Source organism: Ictidomys tridecemlineatus, chromosome 3, assembly GCF_052094955.1.
Source record: "Ictidomys tridecemlineatus isolate mIctTri1 chromosome 3, mIctTri1.hap1, whole genome shotgun sequence".
NCBI lineage: Eukaryota > Metazoa > Chordata > Mammalia > Rodentia > Sciuridae > Ictidomys > Ictidomys tridecemlineatus.
The window spans coordinates 56,568,538-56,591,667 of NC_135479.1; the positions used below are offsets into that span (position 1 = coordinate 56,568,538).

A 23,130-nucleotide genomic window follows, 5' to 3' on the forward strand; every position below is an offset into this window, starting at 1 on the left:
GGTCAAGACTCAGCAGAGTGGTGGCGACCCTGGGGGTGGAAAGCTTTCCTGGGCACACTGGGAAGCTGGCATAACAACCCTGCTCTGAAGCAAAACCAGAACGAAGCAAAGAACTCAGGATTCCAAACTCCATCTTTATTGCATCTGATTCTCTGGGAATACTATCCCTCAAGTCTGGAATACCCAAACCCAATGTCACCTGTCACTTGGCTTGTCTCTGATTTGTAGAGGGAGCCACCTGGTTAGAGCAGGCGAGGGGTGCTGCCCGTGTCCACATGACTTCCTTAAATACCGGCTTGCATTAGAATTCTAGTTGCACCAGCTTTCTTGTTTAGCAGCCTCCTGTCCCACAGCCGTGCCAGGCACCAGTCACAGGAGGCGTCTTGCAGGCTGGTGTTTATGCTGGAGCCCAGGCCACAGCATGCCGCCACACACCCATCCAGAACTGCGTCCTGGTTGATCACCAGGATAAGGAGAGTGGGTGCCGCGCAGGGCAGAAGACACACACAGCCTTCAGTGTGCAGGGTGGTCCAGACCTCCTCTAGGCTCTGACCTTCTTACTCTGTGGGCTCTGCAGCTCCTCCGTGTGGGCACGTTTCTGCTGGGACTCCCCGTCCTGGGAGAGGAGGGATGCTCGCACCAGCCGAAGCTCCCGCTTCTCTCTGCGCTCCACCATCTCCTCAATGTCATCAGCAAACAGGGCTTTTAGCGGGGAAATCAGCTTTGGGATGGTTGGAAAGTCACCAAAATGAACCTGGGAGGCCAGACACACGATAGGAACATGCCTCAGAGGGACAAGAGCTGGGAATAAGGAGACTGCGCTCACTCTCCAGGAGCAGGGCCACCTCCCCACCCTTATACACCCTTAAGCCAAATGACTAAAATTCCAATTGAAAAGAGGGCTTTACAGGGAGGGAGGAAGCCCTCTAGAGAAAGCAGCAGACTCCCCACTCCTGGCTGAGGGTGGCAAAACCACAGGCCTCAGGAAAGGTGGTGCAAGCTAATGTCAAGGCGGCTTGGCTCTACCACTCATGACATGTGAGCGCCTGTATCAGGTCTGTCCTGAGGCACCAGTGCTTTGACTGTGGGGCAGTCCAGGCAATGTCCTTAGGACTAATGTCCAGCAGACCCTACAGGAGGTGGATCTCTGCATCGTACCCTGGATATGATGCTGGTTAGTGACAGACCCTCTTATCTTCATTGCCTCAAGCAGGAAAGAAAATGAAAGGAGGAGTCTGCACCTCCCCACTCTCCCCAAACACAGCCCACGTGACACACAGACCTTCATGTGGTCAAAGGCGATTCCCACTTTCTCATTGAAGTCAGGGCTGAAGAGGGGGATCTTGGCGTAACGCTGGCTGAAATGGTTCAGCATGATGAACTCCGCATTCATCCGCATCCCTACACCAATGGCTTGGGAGGTAGTGCTGCAGGACAAGGACAAGCAGCCAGGGAAGCTAAGCCACAGGGCAGGGCTCCAAGGCTGAGAACTAGCTCAGGCACTGGCCCTGCTGCTGCTGGGGCCCCCAGGGAGGGAAGGCCAAGGATGTTCTCAACTGGCACCTCTTTAGCCTGATCCTTCCCCTCTCCTTAAAGGAGGCCCACACTCTGTGCTGTCAGCTTTCATCAAGGAGGACACCTGGGAAACATCTGGGAGCTTCCACGGAGGTCAAGGCACGTCTTCCTTCAGACAGCCCAATATTCAGCCCCCCTCCCCACCCTAGCCCCTGCCTTCCCCTGGTCATTCCCTGATGTGACTTAATAGTTTCTTCCAGCTTATTTCTCTCGTTAAAAACACCATGCCTCATCATTAGAACCTAGGGAACTGCAAAAAGAGAGGCAGAAGAGACTGGTGGGCTCAGGAAGCCCCCTCAGCCTTGGAAGCTAGCCAGCCCTGTGTCACTGAGAGCACTGTCTTTCCCCGGGGGCAAAAGTGGGCTATTGGGGCTTCACTTGATGGGAGGAAGGAGGTGACAGGGAGGACTAACTAGTCTCTGCTACCTGTGTGTCTTTTCTACTGCTTCTTCTTCCATGCCATCTTCCAGAGTGGCCTCATGTATCAGGAGGGTGGCGTCTTTCCCTGGAGAGAGAAACAGGCTGTGTTGAGGTGCAGCCTTCTAGGTGAGCAGCATGTGGCCCTGGGATCTACAGCTGTGTCCTGACCCCAACACGCAGCAGCCTTGGCCCTGTGACTCATCTGCACATTAGGATGGCAGCCACACGGTGTAAGGGGGAACTCAAGTCTTCTGTCTCTGTGGACACGCCCTACGCTTATCTACACCCACCCCCACGCCTCACCGAGGCTCGTTTCCTCTCTACTCACCCATCTGGACCAGAGCCTCACAAGGCATGGTATCCCCCGAATAGACCACTTTCCAGCCAGACGTGTGCACCAGGGCACAGCCAAAAGCGTGCTTGCAGTGGCGGACCAGGCAGGTCTGAAACTGAAGGAGCAGGGCTAGAGGCTGGGCCTGGCCCCTCCCCCGCCCTCTTCCGGGCCCACGGCTGTGCCCCTTACCTCTTTCAGATCACAAGCCTCCAACAGCAATCTGATCAGTTTTTCAACTGTGGGATTATTAACCTCAGCCCCTTTCTGAAGGCATTTTGCAGGAATCATACTAAAAGAAGTCAAAATATTTAAAAATTACAGTAGCATTAAAAACAATCACTAAAGACGCGGAATAAAATGCAGGTCCTTGAGAGAGAGCTTTAAAATGAAACAGTATGAATTATAGTCATCAAGCTGGGGAGACTGATCAAGTTAGAGCCAACCATTCCCTATTCACTCTAAGGCACCTAGCAGATGAAGGCTCCCCTGCATCTAGGCAGCATAGGCCATGGATGACACCAGGCAGATGACGCCTCCCCTGTCCCCTGGGGACAGGGCCAACTCCCATCCACCCATTCACTTGGGGTGGATGGTTTCTGTGCTTCCACTATCTGGGTGTCTGGAATTGTCTAATGGACCAATGGTGGCCAAAATCTAGGCAACAGAACTGAAATGAGGGCTGAGGAGAAAAGCTTTACAGAAGTAGATGTTGTTAGGGCAGGGCTGCCAGGGGCTGCCAGCTGACCCGGGGTAAAGGCCACAGCCTGGGTCAGCTGCCCTGGATGCTCACCTGACGTGGTGGAGCACCTCCTGGCACTGGTTGTGGTACTGCTGCAGCCAGGCCCTGAGCTGGGTGGGGGCTACCACCAGCAAAGGGTGGAATGGCTTTCCCAGAGACACCTGTGACAAGGAAAGGAGATCCCAGGGCAGAGTCAACAACAGAACAAGTCAATCATGATGGTGTGTCAGGAAGTGTGGCTGCCGATGTATGAACCAAGGAAACTTAAAATGTATGAACCAAAGAAACTCAAAATGCTCACTTACCAGAGCACGCTCTCTCTGCAGCAGGATATTCAACAAGCCCTGGGAAGAAAAAAGGACAAGTCACTAGTGAGATCCAAACCCCATGGTCTTCTGCAAATGAAGGTTCTACGGTCCTCATCTTACAGTATTTCTGATCTCTATAATCAACCCTTCAGAGCTGACACAGTTAGGGTGACAATGACACATGACTTTGAAATATAATGGGCTAAAAACAAGATGATCTGTGGGTAAAGAGGGTAATGGCTGGGACCCAGAAACCCCTAGAAGACCCTAGCAAGGCCCTCACAGCCCTGTCTCCCACATCTGCCCAGTTTCACGGGGGCAGGCTGTTTGAGAAGGCAATTCAGGAAGTGTGTGAAGCAAAACCTTTACTGCCGCTTGAAAGAGCAAAGAAGAAAAGACGTCCTCACTGAGCAGGCCTGTGCTGGGGCTTCACAGAAGACTTCACCCCAGCCAGAGAAGAATCACAGGGCTCTGGGTGCATTTGGAAACCGCAGGAAAGCAAGCGCGAGTGCAAACAGGCAGAGGCCGCTCCTTCCAGTGGGCTAGCACGCCCGAGTCCCAACGAGCACTCACCGTATGATGGTCTGCATGCAGATGGGACACAAACACAGCAGCAAGGGTGCCTAGGACCCTGTCCACTTGGTCTCCATAATGACGGCACAGCTGCCCAAACGTGCCTTCACCACAATCCAGTAGCAGGGCCTTGTCCGGGCTATAGAAGAAGAGCAAGTGTCACCAACAGGAGAGCCTTCGGACAGTTTAGAGTGATGCTTTCTTTAGCAGAGAACAGGCAGCAGTTATGCAGGTATCTGCCTTCTATAAACTCTTGTACCGTTTTGTGGGGAGCTTGTATAAAAGCCAATTAATTTCACCATTACAATAACTTAAAATGATCAATCCTCTCTCTATAAAAGAATGATCCCTAGAACCCTGAAGACCACAGATATATACAAATGCTGGCATCCAGAAACTAAAATACTTAGATGGAATGAGACAACACCTTTGTGGAGAATACAAAGGCCAGACATTATGTATTCGAGACTGTTCTAGTGCCAGCTACCACAGGATTCTTGCTCTTCCAAGCATCTCTGGTTTCCTCAAAGCTGCCTGGTGCATGACGGGTTCCATGTGCTCCATGCAGGAGTTGGTTAGCGTAGACTCTGGCTTCTACTCAGTCTGACCTGGTAGGTCCCAAGTGGGGCTCACAGAGCTTCAATTCTGACAGCTTAAGGTGGTTTTTTGTTTGGAAGCCACACTCTAAGGTGGAGAGTGCTATTACCTTTCTGTCCTTCTTCCTTCTTGGGAGAAGTGCTCAGCTCCTCCCATTTGCAAAGGTCCCTCAAATTGACATGGCCTTCCAGGGGAAAGCACAAGTGGGGAAGGCAAGCTGGTAAGCACCTCTTCTGATTAGCTTTAGCAGGTTCAAGTTGCCACTCTCAGGGATTGGGGATTGGAAATCAGAGAAGCCCTTTTATGAGCATCTCAGCCCCCAGGTGAGGCCCTAAACTGAGCCACTTCACTGCATTTCTCAGTCAAAAGAAAAAGATGCCCTAGACTTGCACGTTTCAGATTTCAGTATGCTTCATATCATTGTTTGCATCTGCTACACTGTTTGGTGGCTGATCATCTTTCATTAGCACCTAAGAAGATACAGTGAAATTTAAAAGCTAACCTGGTACTCCACAATCTCACTTCCTACATTTATATATCTGCAGAGTCACTATAACTAGCTGACAGGGCTTCCTACCAACATGCTTTCAAATTTAGCCTGGTGAGTGGAACAGCACTTGTATTTAAAAAATAAGCATAATAAGCCTGCTCTCTGATGGGCGCAGGTGTTCTGGGAAAGCTGATACCTCAGGTTGACAAGCGTAGAGCTGACATTTCGAATCTTCATGGGGATGGCAGACCCCGTTCCCAGGAAGATGATTTCTGGATACTGGCTTTTTTTCTCTATAGAAAAACACATAAAAAACATCCATTTCTTCAGGTCAAAAGTGAGCCAAGCTTCAGTAATGAGCAAAGTTAAGAAAAACAATGAAGTCCAACCTCCCAGGAGAGGTGCTATTGCCTCACAAGAAAGGCTTCCTCATTAGGGTGAGACCTTCAGGCAATTTGTGAGGGAAGGGCCACCTTGGAGGTAGAACAAACACATTCTACAGTTTTTCCTTAAAAAAACACCAAAGCAAAACAAAAAACTCCAATTCTTTTTAAATAAATTGGAAAAAAAAGGGGAGAGATTTCTTTAAACCCTGAATTGCCATTTATTTCAAGAAAGTGGCATCTCCCTTGCACCTGCTTTTGTCCCCATATTCTTCACACAACTGCATTGGGTAGGAAACACCCTGCTGTGCCAGGGAGAAAGCAGGCTCAGAGGGCCTGGTCTCCATGGAGATAGTGAGGAGTCAGATCCAGAGAAACCCATGATTGCCACGCCCGTGTCCCTTCTTGGGCCTCCCTCAGCCCAACAGCCCTTGCGCACCTCTGAAAGCAATCTACAAATAAAACGAGTCTTTTGCTTTCTACATATCAGAAGACTAATTATAATGAGTAAAGGAATTCCTAGGAAGTTGGTCTTCCCAACCAGGAAGAAATTAAGATGTACTACTTCTGTGGCTTACCTGGTGCTGACTCCAGAGAAGCAAGATCATTTGGCTAGATTAAAGCCCCAACCCTCCTTCTATTCCAGCATTCCCTTTATCTCTTAATTAAAATAATACCAGAAAAACCAGTAAAAGCAGGAATCAGAAAATGCCCTAACTATTTTTCTTGACAGGATGGTGAAAACCCAATATGGCAGGCCAGAATCTTCCATGAACATTGATTAGTAAACCCAGGACCAGATTCCAGGTCAGCAGAGGTCCAGGTCAAAGCCCTACAGAGGGTCTCACAAGTGTCCCAGGTAACTTCTGAAGGACACCTGGGCATTACCACAAAGACTGAAATTTATTGGTCTGGGGTGGGACTGGGACTGGAACTCTTGAATTTCTCTACCCTACTTCTCTGATGATTCTAATGTAGAGCCAGGGTAGAGAAGTCCTGAGTTAAATAAATAAAGCAGGTTAGAATGTACCCGACTGGTGCTGTCAGGACACCTGCAGGTAGGCAGAGCCCAGGAAAAAGGTTATCCCTGGTCCTCCACTCACCTGCAGGGACTGGGCTGCTCTGCATGTTTCTTCTATACTCCTGCACACTCTCCTGGAAATTGGTGAGCTCCAGGGCCTCAGCTATGAATTCATCAGGATTGCAAGTAATAACGGTATCCCTGCAGAGAAAGGCATCGCTGGTGACTAAAGGGGGTGTTCAGGCTCAGCAAACACTGGTTTGCCTATGCACAATCAAAATCCATGGGGACAATGTGCAGAGCGTTCCTTTGGATCAAGAACAAAGACCAAGTGACTGAGATGGCACATTTCCATTCTGTCTCTGGAACTTTCTTGAGACAAGTGAGGGTAGCTCACTATGAGTTCTGAATAAATGCAACTCTTCACAATATCTTTTGGCCTCAAAGCCTGAAAACTGGGCACTATACTAATTCCCAGGGACAGGATGACTCTCCTTGTGGTAGGGGCCTATCCTATGTAGCATCTCTTGTGCCACTACCCCATCCCAGGTTGTGACAAGGAAAACTGTCTCCATACATTGCCAAATGGCTCTGCTTGAAAAACAAGGCCCTAGAGAATGACTCAAATTCAAGTGTACGAAGCTTATCCAATGGGAACTTCAGCAAAATGCTGAGCCTCACCCAGTTGCTTGGGGTGGAGATTGAGAACCTGCACCTCCAGCAAGCCCCCAGTGCTGACCCAGTGAGCAGCAAAGCCTTGACTGGTCTCGCTTCAACCTGGCTGAGCATCAAAATTATCTAAGCACTTAAGAAGTAAGCCCCAAGCCTAAATTGCAAGATCCTAACTCAGCAGGTCTGGGAAGAACCCAAGAACTGCATTTTTCATAAGGTAAATGTGAATATTGGCCAGGTTGGTCACTGATGTATATAACAGCCTGTGCAGATGCTAACAAAGAGACAGCAGCAGGGTCTTCAGCTCAAGATGGCCCCTTTGGGCCAGAATTCTACAAACAAGAGTGCTGGACCAAGGCTTCTCAAGAGTGCTGACTATTTAGCCACAAGGGTACACGTGACCAGTCATAACCTGGGGGAGTCAGTATTCTAAAACTACAAAGTACACAGGAAACTTAAAAAGTCCCCAGATTCAGATCTCAAAAAATAAAATAAAGTTGAGGGATGGTAAGAATTTTTCACTTCGCTGGATGGAAGTGGCAGAGGTATTCCAAGTGGCAATGTACATCATCAGGTGAGTAAAGAAGTGCTGCACTCTGACCTGGTAAGTTCACATTTAGGAATGACCTTCAGGGAACAGAGTTCTACTCCAACATACTCAGACAAGACATTTATTCTTTCACTAGAACAGCAAAAAATTGAGAATGTCCCAAATAAGCAAACATCCCTATCTAAAACACCAATAAAATCCTGTTACTGGAGAGTATTTAATGATACAGAAAGAGACTGGCACTCTCAGGCCAGAAACCCACATACAGAACTTTTAATTATATCCCCATATACACAAATTAAAAACAACAAAATGCTAAGTATCACTTTCCAGGTGGCAGGGTAGTGGGTGACTTTCTTTACCATACATCTCGCTATATACATGCATTAATGCACTGTCCGTGGCCCTTGTGCTAGGATGACACAGCGAATCTTGTGACAGAGACCACTTGGCCTGAAAAACCTTCCTGAAACATCTGCTATCCGTCCACTTACAGAAAAGGCTGCCCACCCCCAGCCCCAGCCCAGATGGTCACACTGGCTCAGAGCCGCACACACCTCTGCCACTCCCTTCTGGGACGCAGCTGGTACTTGAGGAGGCATTCTCCCTGCACTGTGGGCACGCAGAGGGTGGGGCCTTCCTCCTGAAAGAGATAGGAACACACTCCATGGTGAGAAAGAAAAGGACAGGAGCCAGGCTGACAGGGGCTGTGCTGGGACGCTACCTTACTCTGGGAACTGGTGAGCAGGGGGAAGATGTCTGGATGGATGAGGTTGAGCTGCGTTTGAATCTTGTGGCTGCGAAGGTTGTGGACTGATGCACAATTCTCATTCAGGATCAAGTGCTGAGTGTCAGGACCAAACCTACGGAGAAATCAAGCATAACATGGTGTCCTTTAGGTTATGACTTTCTTTAGAAGAGAAAAAATTGAAAATGTCCCAAATAAGCAAACACTGCAGACTGGGAGCACTGATGTGCTCAGAGTATTCAAAGAGGTACATCATTTGCTCCTAAATAGCTACCACATGGGCAGATGTAATCCTGGTTGTATTCTGTTGCAGCTGCCTTCGGAGTGTACTAGAGAGGATGGTGGAAAAACCAAGGAAAATTAACATGTTCAGATAGGGATTTGAAAACAAAATGGGGTGCAGGCTGCAAGATGAAAGGCATAAGAGTAAAACAGGCAGCATATATTACATTGCAACCCTCAAGGAATGAAAGACAAGGGAACTGAAAAGCATGAGACTGGCAGAGCAGAGAAGATGGAGATGAAAAATCTGTATGGGGAGAAGCAAGAGAGGAGCTGAAGAGCAACTCAAGGTCATCATGCACCTGAGCTCAATTCAGGCTCTTCTCATCCCTACTGCCCTCGGGCCCCACCCATGGCCCTGGGTGCTGGCTGTGCTTGATAAAAAAAAAAACACAAGAAAAAGGTCCAGGGCCCTCTCTTCCCAGTTACTAAACTATGGTAGTGGGATATACATATCCCAAGCATGCTGGGAATAATAAATCAGGAAATAAAATGACCTGTCAAGGATTTAACACACTGCCTGACATGCAGTGGACATTCAGTCAGCAGAAGCTATTATTTTATATTTGCAAGTCTCTTCTTTAGTGGGATTATCAACTAAAAGACAGTATTGTTCAAACATCACTAAGAGTGTGTAAAACTGAGATCAAGCCCTATAGTAGAGGGACATGTGTATATGCTATGCCACCTAGTGGTGGTTATTTTCCTCAAAGAGTGGCAGAGATGGATGCTCCCAGAATTACATGGCAGGAACCCAGAGGAAATTCAGGCAGAAACAGAAGTGAGGGTAGGCTGCACTTAACAGTGGGATGAGGAAAAATATACCACTGCCTAGAAGAGTTGCCCATGTGCCCTGGGCTGGGCTCCATACCTCTCCATCCACTGCTGGTATCTGCTGTCTAGGAGCACAGATTCTGGGGCCATGTGGACCACCAGGGCCACAGGGGTATCATCCTTTCCTTGGTACCTAGGGAGAGGAAGAATGTGGTATTACTTTATAAAATGATAAAAAAAAAAATCAGGATGTAAAACAATGACTATACAACGGGGAGGGTAATGCCTTATGCCCATGCGTGGTCCCTAAGCTGCTCCCGGTGGTGCCTGAGCACTGCTGGCCCAGAACTGGCCATGTCACCTACACTACCCATGTCCCCCACACAGAATTCCTCGACTGGACAAGCTCTGCTCTAGACTTCTTTCTGGTTGTCCTGGCTGAGCTTCTTCATGCGACACTGAGGTGCGAGTTTCTTCCTGTCCTTTCCCTGACTACTGGGGCTCCCTCCTTTCTTCATCTCTAACAAGCAGTTATTTCCTCAGGTCAATGTCCTGCACCTCCAATTCCACCTTGGGATCTGCCTTCCAGAGAACCTCAGGCACCAAGATGGAAAATTAAAACTCCCTGCAATCCCACTGTCCAGAGGGAAGACCATTATTTCCTTCTAGCTCCCTTTAAAAAAATGTTTTTCACACAGTAGCTTCTTCCTCCACCACCATCACACACATGCACAGGGTTCATAAATGACACCTCAGTGACTTGAAATAACTTTTGCTGCCTAAAACTTGATTCAAACAAAAACAAAGTCTATGCTACCAGAGTACCCAAATTCACCCCCACAGAATAAAGTGGGCCCAGAAAGAACTCCTAACACTATAACTAAGAGGTACCACAGACCAAAAAGATTTGTTGTATAAATAGAATAAAAGAGTAAGTGAAAAAACACAGATGGGTAAAAATTAGAAACTGATATAAAAATTAACAAAAGGAAAAAAATTAAGACAGACACAATGGTCAAAAATTCTACCCAAGGTTGAAGCTGAACTGTGAAACTGATTAACTTTTTCAGAGGAACAAAATAAAATGACACTAAGACCTGAAAGATGGTCCCAGGCTGAAATTCCGATTGACCTTGTGGTCTCTTCTCATTAGGTTAGATGCAGGAAAGTAAAAAAAATTCATGTAGGTAAAAATAATCCAAATAATGAGTTGAGGCATTAATTAGAACTCAAGAACGTTTAAGGATTTATTCTAGACTGTGAACTCTTAAGATTGCTACTTGATTTTCTAGTCCTTGGTTGTTAGTCCTTTCTACTTTCACTTCAAGGCTATGTATACCACAAAACCTTCCACCTACCAGTAGTGACATAAATCCTGCCAGTAGGATTTACACACATTTCAAACACAGATGCAGGGCTTCCCCCAAATACACAGCTGTATCCCCAAGATGCTTGTGTTTATATGGGCGGAGTTTCCTAAGCACTGATTCCTACTTCTTCCACCCAGGGACCCCTCATTATTACCTCTTGAAGGTGGTATTCTCACAGATGGGCTGAATGAATCCTTCATCTGGACATTCAACCACAATAAATGCAACACCAGGATCTGGGGGTGTACAGAGCTCTTCAGGCAAAATCTGCAAAACCAAATGGGGTCCTGATGTTCTCCCAACTGGATGGCCTTCAGGGCAGCTGCTAACATTACACAACCCATATCTAAGTATACAGAACACAAGACCAACTAGTAGAGTTATTACCACTACACCTTCCTTGCTCTTTGCTTATACTTAGACAACTAGTTGGTGGAGGCATTTCGAACCTACAGTGGCCAGTAAATGAAGCTTGGTATTCAAGATTGTCTTTAGTTTGTGGCCACTGCATCCTCAGACACCAAAGAACACTTAATCTGAATAAACGGCAGAGTGCTGTTCCTCTGAGTCAAGCATCCAAAGTCCATCCTTATGAAATCTATTTTTGGACACTGCCCTGAGCTCTAGTACAAGGAAGAGCATCTGTCCTTGCATAAGGAAGACAAGAGATCCTGAACAGATAAGTACTGCCCAAACACAGCAGCACTGATAGCAGGAAGCATCAAGATAAGAGCTCTATCATGGAGCCAAGCAATGGAATTACAAGCTGTCCTACTTTCTTCAAAAGTGGTGTTTGTAGGGTATGAGCCAGACAGTGCTCTGTCTAGTGTCCCAGACCTCACCCGAAACCACAGAATCATCATGGAAAACAGGCCTCACCTCTTTCCCTTCATAGATGATACTCTTCCCGTCCTTCACAGCAGCAATGATGGGTGCGATGGCAGCTGTCCCACTGAAATGAAGAGGGAGGCCCTCTGTGAGATGCCATCTCTTCAGGAATAAGGGTGCACCCAGCGAGTCCCCAGCAGTCTGATCCCCAACACTCACACTGGAAGGCCCATGTCCTTTGCTTTGAGCACCAAGAAGTTTCCTTTTTTCACGTGAAGCTGTAACAAAGGGAACACAAAAGCAATTCCAGTGGCTGAAGAAGAAGCCTGGTTTTAACCAACTTTCTTAGAAGTGTATCGTTCTGGTTTTTATTTTCATACAATTCATTACATTGAAGTTTATTGTTTTCAGAAGGTTTACAATATTCTGAGGAAGTCGCTCATTTTGCAATGCTTTAGAACTAAAAATCTGAATGAATTAAAACAGTGCTTTATTTTCCCCCAACACTGACTCATTATAAATTTGATAAAATGTAACTGTTTCCATATAAAAATTAATAAAAGTATCCTTCAGGAGAAACCCAAACATACTTGGGTTCTGTTTTATTAGTATATATTCATCGATTAATAACTAAAAGATCATCATTAAGACATTGTCTAACAAGGCAACGACCAGGCAAACTGCTATACACCACAATATTCCCATGATAGTGGAAAGATATCAAAAAAATGGACAGGCCTTTCTCCTTCTGCATTTTCAAACATTTGGCCTCATAGTATTATTGCTTTTATAATCCAGAAAAATTATAATAACAAATTCATAGTATGCTCTTACTTTGTTAGAAGGACAATAATCCTATCACAAAACTTCATAATCATTGCCCTGAACTTAAACTTCTATCTAAACATTTTTGGGATCTATTTCACACATGACAGAAAAAAGTCCCAAATGACCCAAGATGTTAATAGGTCTTTGTTGAAATATATTCAATCTTCATTTTCTTTTTCTTCTTCTTCTCCCCCCCCCCCCAACCGAACTGGCTATTAAACCTGGAGACACTCTACCACTAGGCTACATTTTAAATTGGCCGGGACCTTGTGACCTACCTACCCAGCCTCCCAAGTCCCTGGAATACAGGTGTGTGCCACCACACCCAGCTTCTTTAAATCTTGACAAAACTTAATTTCCTAAAGTTAAGAAGTTGCTCTTAGGACCAAGTCTCAAATTTTTGGATCTTAAAGTCTCATTCTCAGGATTCTAGAACTCTACCATCTCAAAAATACCATCTATCCTTCAGGAAGGTCTGCAGCTTCAGAGGATACATATCACACAAAGATGCTTGATTTAGCTGACATTAACAAGCATTCTCTTCATATACCCACATGGGTCTGCAGATGGAAACCAAATGTTTCTAATGTTAAAAGGAACCTGTAAAGCAACCAGGCCCCACCAGGCAGTCCAATGGCTGCCCAAAGCCCACACTCTCAGGTTTATCAAGCCCCATGCTCACAGATTATTTTCTCTGACCCTTAACCTTCACAGAACTTGAATTAGCCCACTGTATGGCTATGGAAACCGTCATCTGAGAAGCAACAAATACACTAGAACAGGGAAGAAAGACTTCGGGCTGTCCCAATGAGAGCAGCCCTCAGAAACAGCGACAGCAAAAGAAGGAGAGAAAAGCCAGCACGAGCAGCCTGCAGCCACTTAGTGTCAGAGCCTACAACTCCAGAACAGCTGCCCAAAGAAAACACAAATGCTAGAGTGTGTAAGAGTAAGCCTGTATCACACAAAAACACAGTTCATCATTCTTACACAACCGCTCAGGAACGTGGGAAGAATCTAATACAATTTAAAGAGTGACATATAAGATAGTTTCAAAAAATCATTTGCTGCCTAAAAACTCACAAACAAGTAATATGCCTGTTGACAACAGTACTTAACTTTTATAAAAATTACAACTGTCATTCAAATGAGGTTGTTAGAAATGACACTGGCCGTGATCCTGCAACTTATGCTTGCTACTACTAGTCTTCAGAATTGTTTTCACTTGTAGCTGTTAGAATCTGGATGAAAACTGCAAATATGTTTTAAAAATCATATTAATTCTTTAACAACAATACCAACAACAACAAAACAAAGCCCACACAAAAAAAATGTAGTCTTACCATAGAATAGGCAAAAGAATTTGTTACAGGTTATATTATAATAAAATTTTAATGTAAAACTCTTCTAAAAATACACCAAAAGATCTTAAAAATAGCTTATTGTAATAAAAATTTTAAATGGAATTGGTTAATTTCAGAATGCAGATCTAGGCCTCTGTAAATGCTAACCAGTATTAAAATTGATTTGATAGTAACACCTTAAGGATTACAGTGAAATGAAATAAAATTGAAACAGCAGAAGGAGTTTGAATAAAAGGCTGACTGATTAGCAGGAAAACAAATACAGCTGCCTTCAACTACTTCTGAATTCCAAGAAGGACCAATCATAGGCAAATATAAAATACATAAATAAATGGGTGGAGCGTTTAAAATATGAAAGTACAGGTAGTATTTTGAGAAACAGGACATCTGTGTTTCTTTTAGGCACAGGTAACCTAGGAACTATTACCTCTCAATTACTGCAAAACTGCTAACCAGAGGTCCTCAACCACACCGACTGTCACATGCTCACTTAAAGCCTGAATTTGGAAAGAGTTTCTTACCTTACAGACAAAAGCTACCACCAAGGAAGGGTCCCTCCCATCTCTTTTCTGGTTAATATCTGAGGAAAAAAACACATTTGATTATACTAAGGTAAATGTGAAGACTGTATTAGGCTCACAAATGGGTATCACTTCATATCTAGTTTTACTTCATAATAAATAAAAAAGGCTAATAAGATCCCAATACAAAGATTGAAAAAGAGCTGTGCCTAATATTCTTCAGATTTCTTTTTATCCTACTTATGTTGAGATTTTAATAAACAAAAAATGTAAAGCTCCAATCAGAGAAACTTCAGAATGGCAAGTAAAATTAATTTTTAAATGGCCATTTTACATAGGAATAAAGAAAAAGAATTGTGATGTGCTTTGTAAACAAGTAAAAAAATATGAAAAATAAGATAAATGCTGCTAAAAGGCCTTCCTGCAGGGAAAGTGTGGTTGTCAGTCTTTACCCATCCCACCTAAATAAGAAGGCACTCAAGTTCTGTCTTTTCTTGGACACCAGACAGACACACCTCAGGACAGGAACTGATCAAGACTGCCCAACACTGGGCAAAAGAATCCTTGAGCAGTCCAATTCCTTTGATACATCTAACCTTGGACTTTTAATTCTGTTTCCCAGTAGGTTGTCATTCTGAAAGAAAAGGTACAGATTCATTCATTGATTTGACTGTTTTGCTCAACTTAGTGGTTACAGTTTTTGCATTACTGAAAAACTAATGTGTATCAATGTTTCATTAAAGAAAAACACAAATGCCCTGTGTATGAATGACTTTGCCAGGTCCTGCTCTTCTCTGGCTAAACAGAACACAGGCTGTAGACTGGCCCTAAAGCTCAGGACTAACAACCCTTTGTGATAACCCTTGGTCAGCCATGAACTGCCAAGAAAAAAGTATGCTTTGTACACCTAGCTTTCTTATGATAATAATTCTAATTCAGAGCATTGAGAGGCAAAGAACTGTCATTTGCGACACCATGAACCGAACAGGAAGACACTCTACTAAGTGAAATAAGCCAGTCACAGAAAGACATACTATGATCTCCCTTATCTTTTGAATCTAAAAATGTTGATGTCATAAAAACAGAATAGAAAAATGGCAACCAGAGGCTGAGGGTAGAGGGAGAGGGAAAGAGGACATGTTGATCCAAGAATACTAAGGTTTAGTGAGGCTGAGAATAAGTTTCAGTGATCTGCTATAAGGCACAGTGACCACAGTTGATGATAATGTATTATTTATTTCAAAATTGCTAAGCTTAGATTTTTAATGTACTCACTCAATAAAAATAAGCTTGTGAGATATGGTGGCTATGTTGATAGAACCTTTCTACATTGATCAAAACATTTCCTTATACCCAATAGATACACATTGATTATTATTTGTCGACTAAACATAAATTGATCTTAAAAACAGGCAATGCATTAAGACACTTAAGTCCTTTCCCAGCAGGGTTATACCATTGCTGTCTGGAAGGTGCTGTGCATTTTCAGTGGACCCGGAGTCTGAAGACTGCTCTGGGCTGAGCCTGCCGAGAGGCCTTTCTGGGCTCCTTGATAGCCAGTGCTTCCCACATCTCTGTTCACCTGGACAGTACAGGAAACCAAAGGACACACTACATAAGGTGAGCTCATAGCCAAAGCCCAGATGTTCACATACAGGAATGCAAGAAGGCCAATCAAACCATCATGCCTTTTATTACAGTACCAAAGAATTAGTTACCAGTCTACCAGGTCTCTGGGCTTACTTATGTCTTACTCATTTTTATGCTTCTGCAAAGCTCAGAGCCTTACCACAATAGGGATTCAACAAATACTGACTAAAAAGCACACAGGCTCTAAGTTGGTTATTCCTCATCCTCTCTCTCCATTAACAAACTCTCCAAAGAGTACTCATCTCCATGAGAGAAAGAGTTAAGTCCAAAAAGTCAATGGAAAAGAAAACAAACAACAACAACAAAAAAAAAAAAAAACGCTGCTTTAAGGAGCTGTAGTACATCTTCTGATCTCAACAGAACCCATGTTTGCTCCTCCACGTATGTTCATTCATTTAAGGCCCACTGGACACTGAGAAAACCATGATCAGAAAAACGGAATGAGGTTAGCAATGATCAAACAAAAACATTTTACATATAAACTGTTAAATGCTATGAAGGGAAGAACAGGGTGCTAGAAAGAAACAACAGAGACAACTCAGGCTGGTGGAAGGAATTGGCAGAAGGGGTCCAAAGACATCTGATGAAGAGTAAGCTAGGCAAGAAAAGTTCTACTCTGACCATTCTCTAACTGGTCTACAAGCACTGTGCCATTGCTTGAGCCAGACCGCTCCCCTCCCTTCTTCCTCTGATGGGCACAGGCCTTGTTTCTTCTCTTGCATTTACACATGTTCTCATCTGCAGCCTTTTAGCACTTGGCAAGCATCATACTAGTTAGCACTATTGAGTAAATGTCCCTACCAGTCAATATTCTCAAGTAGGTAAAACTCACACGGACTGTTTAAACAGACACAAGGACCAGTGATATGCCCTGTTCCCAAGTCAAATCACATCATCTGGTTTTGGTACCTGAGAAACTTTATAGGAGCTTCTGAGTTCAGATAACACCCTTTTAGGTTGCAGTTACTGGTATTTATTTTAAAATATTGACCTGCACAAATCTTTTTCAAGAAAGAAGGGTACTAAGATCCATTGCAAACAAACCCAAAGCAATAAATATGCACATCTGAATGCAGCCTACTTTCTGATAATGCTCGATTATGGAATATTCCAATGCACAGTCATTATCAATATTCATGAGTTCAACATATCCTACAGATACAAGAATATAAACTTTTTTTTTTTTTTTTTGGTGCTGGGGATTGAACCTTGGGCTTGTGAGATATGCACTCACCAACTGAGCTATACCCCCAGCCCCAAGAATATAAACTTCTTAAGAACAGGTACCAAATCTAAATTCCTCAACTAGATTTCCCTATCATGCTCAAAACACAAAGCAAGGTACCCAAAGCAATTATTCAAAAGTTTTTGGTTTCACCCACATTTTCCGTACTCAGGACCTATACCTTCTTCCCCTAGGAAACCTGGCTTTTGTACTCACTATATATGGGGACTTGGTGAACTGTCATGGTTTCATCCTTATATTCTGGTGCAGAGTGGGGCCGCACAGCTGCATGAAAATCACAAATCAGGACAGTAATTATATTAGTAAACACATGTGAAAATAAGCTTTCAAGATCAGCAACCATGAGCCCCAGAATTCTGGTGGAAATCTGCCACTAAAACCAAAGTTTCTGAGTAGATTAACATTTTTTAAGGAAAGAAACAAAACTGTATTTTCAGCAGCCATTTATTTTTACACAGTCAAATGAAAAGACATGCTGTGATCATTGGTAACTATCCATTAATATTGTACTCGAACTGTCCTACGTTAACATATAGGATTATGATGCTAAAGAACCTATCATCTCAATTATAATGGCTGGTACACATTTTGAAATAAAAGACGAGTGTGACTATAAAAGAGGAGCATTAACAAGCCAAAGACTGGCCCTGGGATGAGGTACCTGCTAGCATCCCCAGATGCCAAGTACTATGAGCCTCCAGACACAGCTGGAGCTGAGGTTCAGCTACAAAGTCAGAGGCAAAACTGTCACACCCCTTTTCCTCCTGCAAGGAACTCAAGCAATAAGAACCATCTCTTGACTAGGGAAGGAGACTTGGAGCTGGTATGGAGAACATAACATGCCCAGCACATGAGTAGGCACATGTTTTAAAATACTCTTACCTTCCTACCCAGTATTTTTGTGGTATCAGATGAGGAAACAGAAAGTGTAATTAAGCAATATTTTAAAATTCCATGTCATGTGGATGAAGTATTTGATTTTCAGATTTGAATCTGGTTTTAATGGATTCTAATTTGAGAAGAAGAGTGTATATGAGAAAGAAATATCAGACAATGAGTCAGCCAAGGACATACCCAGTTCTATTCCTTTCAAAGGACCAGAAAATATTTTGATTGCTTCTATGTATTTTTCCTAAGAAAAAAAAAAAATAAAGTGACCAGTTATGATTAAACAAATATAGAACACAGTAATGTATTTAAACATATAAATGGAATCAACAGACAATGAACATAAAGCAAATGTGAATAAGTATTTTGAATTTCATTTATACACATAATTACTATATCTACTCTACACTGATGCCAAGGATTTAGCAGTGCAAAGGACATAAAGCCTTACTCCCATGAATCTAATGGAGGAGACAAAAATGAAAAAAAATAAATAATGATACAACATCTTAATGGCAATTATGGTTTTGTGCACTATAGGAACAATTAAAAATGCACAGGCTGAGGTCAACTTGTCTAGAAAGACAGACCCAGAGGAATTGACCGTTTAGCTGAGCTCTGAATATCTGGTAAGGATACAGACAGAGATGAGAGGAGGCAGAAGAAATTCATGTACAGATGACAGCCATGAGATGGGAGGTGCTTTGGTGTGACAGAGGGTTAGCGTCAGCCCTTGTAGTTGTAGCTTGGTGACAAATACAGATAAAGTGTGGACAAGACCTGAGGCCTATGGGAATTGTAGGCTATATCAAGGCACGTGGATTGTATTACAATGGACAGCAGCTCCTGAAGCATTTTAGGTTGGGAACTGACTGCATTTATATCTTAAAAAGAGGTCCCTCTAGCTGCTATGTGGCAGATGGATCACAAGGACAGATATGGAAGGCTATTGTAAATAGGTGTGGGTGACAGACAATGAAGCCCTCAAGGAGATGGAAACAGATAGACTTCAGGCATTATTTTAGAGACAGTATTAATAGTACTTCATTGGTATGAAGATGCCTGAAATTTAATAAAGAATAAAAATCGTAATTTATTAAGTACTTACTTGGCACTGAACATCTAAAAGGTGATTTAGTGCTTGATATATGTTACTTTATTTAGTCTTTAACACATGTATGAAACATAGCCACTTTATAGATGAAGAGATGGAGGCAAAGGGGAAAACAACTCATTCAAGGCCAGAGAGTTGAGAAGGTTTTAAATTGGGATCTTTTTATTTTTAATTTGAAAGGTGATGTGTTTATGCCACAACCAGTTATATCTGGAAGGCAGAAGGCTGATTAGCAAAAATAAACATTCTTCTAATTAACACTAAGAAAGGAGGAGTTGATTTTGATAGGTGAGTCAGGAGAGACTCACCAGTTGTGGAGGTCCAGAAAGCACACACTTTGGAAGCCCGGTTTCCTTTAAAGTAAGAATCATTCCTAAAAAAGAGGAATATAATAAGATCTCTGATCAACTTGGCCAGTAGTTACAGCCAGGCAGAGTAGCACCCTTTACTTAAAGGAGTTATTTATCTGTGTGTCCTCATTCTAGCTTCTAAACAGTCATTATATATGTCTTCCCTCTATACAGTCATCAGGCAACTCTTGGAGAGCAGAAACGATGCTAGCTAAAGAGACAGTAATACTTCACCAAATGCTTCTGGAATGAACAAACATGATAAGGGGATGAGGCAGTGAGGCACCTACTATGTAAAATGTTCAGAGGAGTTCACTCTCATAGTTATACAAAGTACAGGGACTGCCGTATAGATTGCACCATAGGCACTTCATGTACATTACCCCAGTCAGCTCTGAAATCAGGGACCAGTCTAGTATGCCACTCCCTCCTGCCCACATTACCAGGCTTACAGAATTTGGCTGCAAAATAATCTTGACCTTCTCAGTCAATGGACATGAACAATGAGATATCCTGGATAGCGCATGACTGTGTACAGCTGATAATGCTGTTCATGATAAATACACATACTTTAACCACTCTACTTTCCAGTTAAACCTCTGGCACAGCAACCCAAGAAACCAAGTGAATAGTAACACTGGGAGGCAGATCCACATTAAAACCTGCCCTGATGAATCACAGTTTTCTTTTTGTAGGAGTGGGGACTGAATCCAGAGGCACTCTTCCACTGACCTACATCCCAGACCTTTTTATTTTGAGACAGGGTTTTGCTAAGTTGCTGAGGCTGGCCTCAAACTTATGATCCTTTTTCCTTAGCCTCTCCACTAGCTGGGATTACAGGCATACTTGGCTCTAAGTCAGAGCTTTTGATGCTCTGAACTGCAGCTGACTGGGCTGGCAATTAAAAAAAAAAAAAAAAAATCCCAGCTCTTCTAGATTGGGAAAGGGGCAAAAAGAGAAAGGCGGGTTAAATTTCCGTCAGCATCTGAGCTTATAAAGAATTTACTCACCACACAATCCCCCAACATTAGACCAGTGCATTCGTGTCAGGAATATGTTGTCCAAGCGAGCAACCTTCAGTCTAAGAAAGAGAAAACATTTCAGTAATAGAAAATGGATTGACCAAAGACCATTTCTGCTACAGAAACACACCTGTCTCTCATCCCAGGTTTCAAGCCCCATAATCATCTCTATCCCCAAAAGAAAATTGTTGACTCACTTGTGTTCCTGCATGAGTCTCTGGACGCCTTCTCCACAGTTAAAGAGATACCTAATGAGGGAACATTACCAAAGACACTCAGAAGAGTCTATCCTGTAAATCTCCGACACCAGTAAAAATGCTTTGCTGTAGACTGTGAGCCAAACAATTAAAAATATATGTTGTACAAGTGAACTGACTTCTATTAGGACAGTAGGTTTGGAATAATTCTTAACAGAGGCCAGGAGACATGGGGCCTGAAGAGGATGGTTAGGGGCGAGATGGGACTTCTCTCCCATCAGCTCATTTACAGATCTGTCTAACCTAGACACCAATTAAGAGGACGCCTTTGGGGTGCACGGAAAGAGAATGCCAAGAGCCAGCCCTTGGTTTAAGGGATGGGAAGAAAGAAGACGCTTAGCCTGGAAACCTTATGGATCGAGAGATGTGAGGCATCCGGGGTCTCTCCCACACTCCCCAAAGAGCAGAAGGTGAAGTCCAACACGTGTGGAAGTGGGAGTCTGACAGGTGCCACGAAGCTCCTGGGCTACACAGCTCCGAGGGCTGTGTAGGGCCCCTAGGGCGGGGCGGGGCTCAGTAAGGGGACACCGCAGTCACCCAGTCGGACCCCGTACGCGGAGCACTGACCGGTTGTACTCCGAGAAGACGTAGAGCGCTGCGCCCGCGTCACGGTCGCCAGCCGCCACTACCTGAAGGTACACGGTGTTCGGGCCCCCAGGGCCCCATGACGGGCCGCGCTTCTCCCGCGTGCGCAGGTGTCGCAGGGGGTCCTTGGGCGGCCGCTGGCGGCGGGCGGGTCCCTGAGACATGGCGCGCCCGGCCACGGACCGCAGCAGCGAGCGAAGCGCCCACATGCGCCTGTCTCCACCTGGGCTGAGAAGGCAGCCGGTCACCTCGGTCCGCGTGCCCCAAGCACCGCCCCTCCACTCCGCGTGGTGGGCCCAGCCAACCAGGGTACAGGTAAACCATAGGCCCGCCTACACAAGCCTACGCGTCCAATTGAGAGGAAGCTTGCCTCTCGGGGGGATTGTCAATCGGCGGCGGCCATAGAGTGAAGGAATGCTAGAGCGCCACGGCGGCCCCGCCCTTTTCCAGTTCCGGCTTTCTATGCGTCATTTTTTTACCGGAAACTGTTCTTGGCCTAGGGCGGGACTTCCGGAGGCGCAGAGCCAGCGAGAATAATACCGGGAAAGGGCTGGTACTTTAGATGAGGATTTCGCATCGGGTTGGAGTGCCATCTTTTCGGTTAGGAGCTGTGTCCTTATGCAGGTCAACCCCTCAGAGATTTGCTTTGTTCCTGGTCGTGATGATTATTAGGATTAAGTGCGAGGAGATAAATTGTATTGAACGGTAGCATAGGCGCCCTAATCCATCCTAATTCGTGTGAATGCAGGTTTCAAAACATTGTTCTTAGTGGATTTTGAAAAGAAAAGGAAAGTTAGGAATTAAAAGAGCAAGCAAGGTTGACCTCTCTGACATTCGGTTTCCTTATCTGCAAAAAAAGGGTAGTTAACTGCTGACTTAAGATTTTTAGGTCACCTGATTGGCAGCACTTTGAGTAGCACTGCTGAAGAAAAGAAGAAAGGGTTTCAACCCACACAAAGTATACTTGGAGAAAGATTGTGGGTAAAGAAATGTTGACCAGAGGCATCCTGGAATTAGATGTTCCAATGTGTGTGCCCTTTGAGAATCAAAGACTTACTCCCCTCCTACATAGCTAAGTAGGCTTTCCCTCTGAGAGTGTCCAGGGGGCAAAATTGTGACATATGCAGTCAGGGAGAAATAATGTCCATGTGCTTCTGCCCCTTTCAATGTTTTGTTCACTCAAATTATTCAATACAGTTTGACTCTATAGGTTCTTAATCAAGACAATAACAATCCCTAATGCTAGGCACTGCAATAGACATAATTAATTCACAGCAAACAATTCTATATTAATTCTAATCACTGTAAAACACACTTAATCATGATAGTCTAATGACAGACATTTCCTCTGCATGTAAGTTAAAAAGTCTTAAGCCTTAGGCTTTAAGTCCTGAAAATGCACACTCACTCAGACCGCAGTGATCTAATCCAGAACCAAGGCAGGTTTTTCCTGGTGTGGAATGGACCGCCAATTGAGGACAGGGTTGTAAGAAGAAGTTTTGGCTCTCACCAAGGTCCAGGCGAAGAAGTAGAGTTTGAGAGTGGTGAAGATCACACAGAGGCTCAGGAAATGATGACAAGTGATGGGCTGTCAGGTCCTCATCAGGCTCTCCAGCTCGAGTACATCCTTATTTCGGCCGGCTG

General features: G+C 44.3%; 1 protein-coding gene across 2 annotated transcripts; it reads right to left on the bottom strand.

Moving 5' to 3' along the window:
- Positions 1-114: 114 nt before the first annotated feature.
- Elac2 (elaC ribonuclease Z 2) lies at positions 115-21,781 on the bottom strand. 2 transcript variants are annotated; one of them, XM_078042907.1, is made up of 24 exons: positions 21,469-21,781; positions 20,842-20,892; positions 20,633-20,703; positions 19,581-19,645; positions 18,345-18,402; positions 17,466-17,534; positions 15,831-15,956; positions 14,375-14,433; positions 11,884-11,942; positions 11,716-11,788; positions 10,991-11,103; positions 9,564-9,659; positions 8,387-8,525; positions 8,220-8,305; positions 6,523-6,641; positions 5,233-5,329; positions 3,950-4,088; positions 3,374-3,412; positions 3,120-3,229; positions 2,519-2,618; positions 2,324-2,444; positions 2,002-2,080; positions 1,283-1,427; positions 115-754 (listed from the first exon to the last, which is right to left on the bottom strand). In XM_078042907.1, exons 1-24 carry the CDS (start codon positions 21,693-21,695, stop codon positions 542-544), a joined length of 2,454 nt encoding a protein of 817 aa, XP_077899033.1. In that variant the 5' UTR covers positions 21,696-21,781; the 3' UTR covers positions 115-541. The 2 variants fall into 2 exon arrangements, with proteins under 2 accessions (XP_077899033.1, XP_077899034.1); XM_078042908.1 differs by lacking the exons at positions 10,991-11,103; positions 11,716-11,788; positions 11,884-11,942; ... (6 more) ...; positions 20,842-20,892; positions 21,469-21,781 and having other exon boundaries at positions 8,392-8,525; positions 9,564-9,661.
- Between the last annotated feature and the right edge of the window lie 1,349 nt (positions 21,782-23,130).

Coding starts and splice junctions, on each gene's coding strand:
- Elac2 (XM_078042907.1), bottom strand. CDS start 21,695: ATGTGGGCGCTTCGCTCGCTGCTGCGGTCCGTGGCCGGGCGCGCCATG. Junction 9,660..10,990: donor GAGAATACCACCTTCAAGAG/GTAATAATGAGG, acceptor TCCTCTCCCTAG/GTACCAAGGAAAGGATGATA. Junction 8,526..9,563: donor TACCAGCAGTGGATGGAGAG/GTATGGAGCCCA, acceptor ATTTCTCCGTAG/GTTTGGTCCTGACACTCAGC.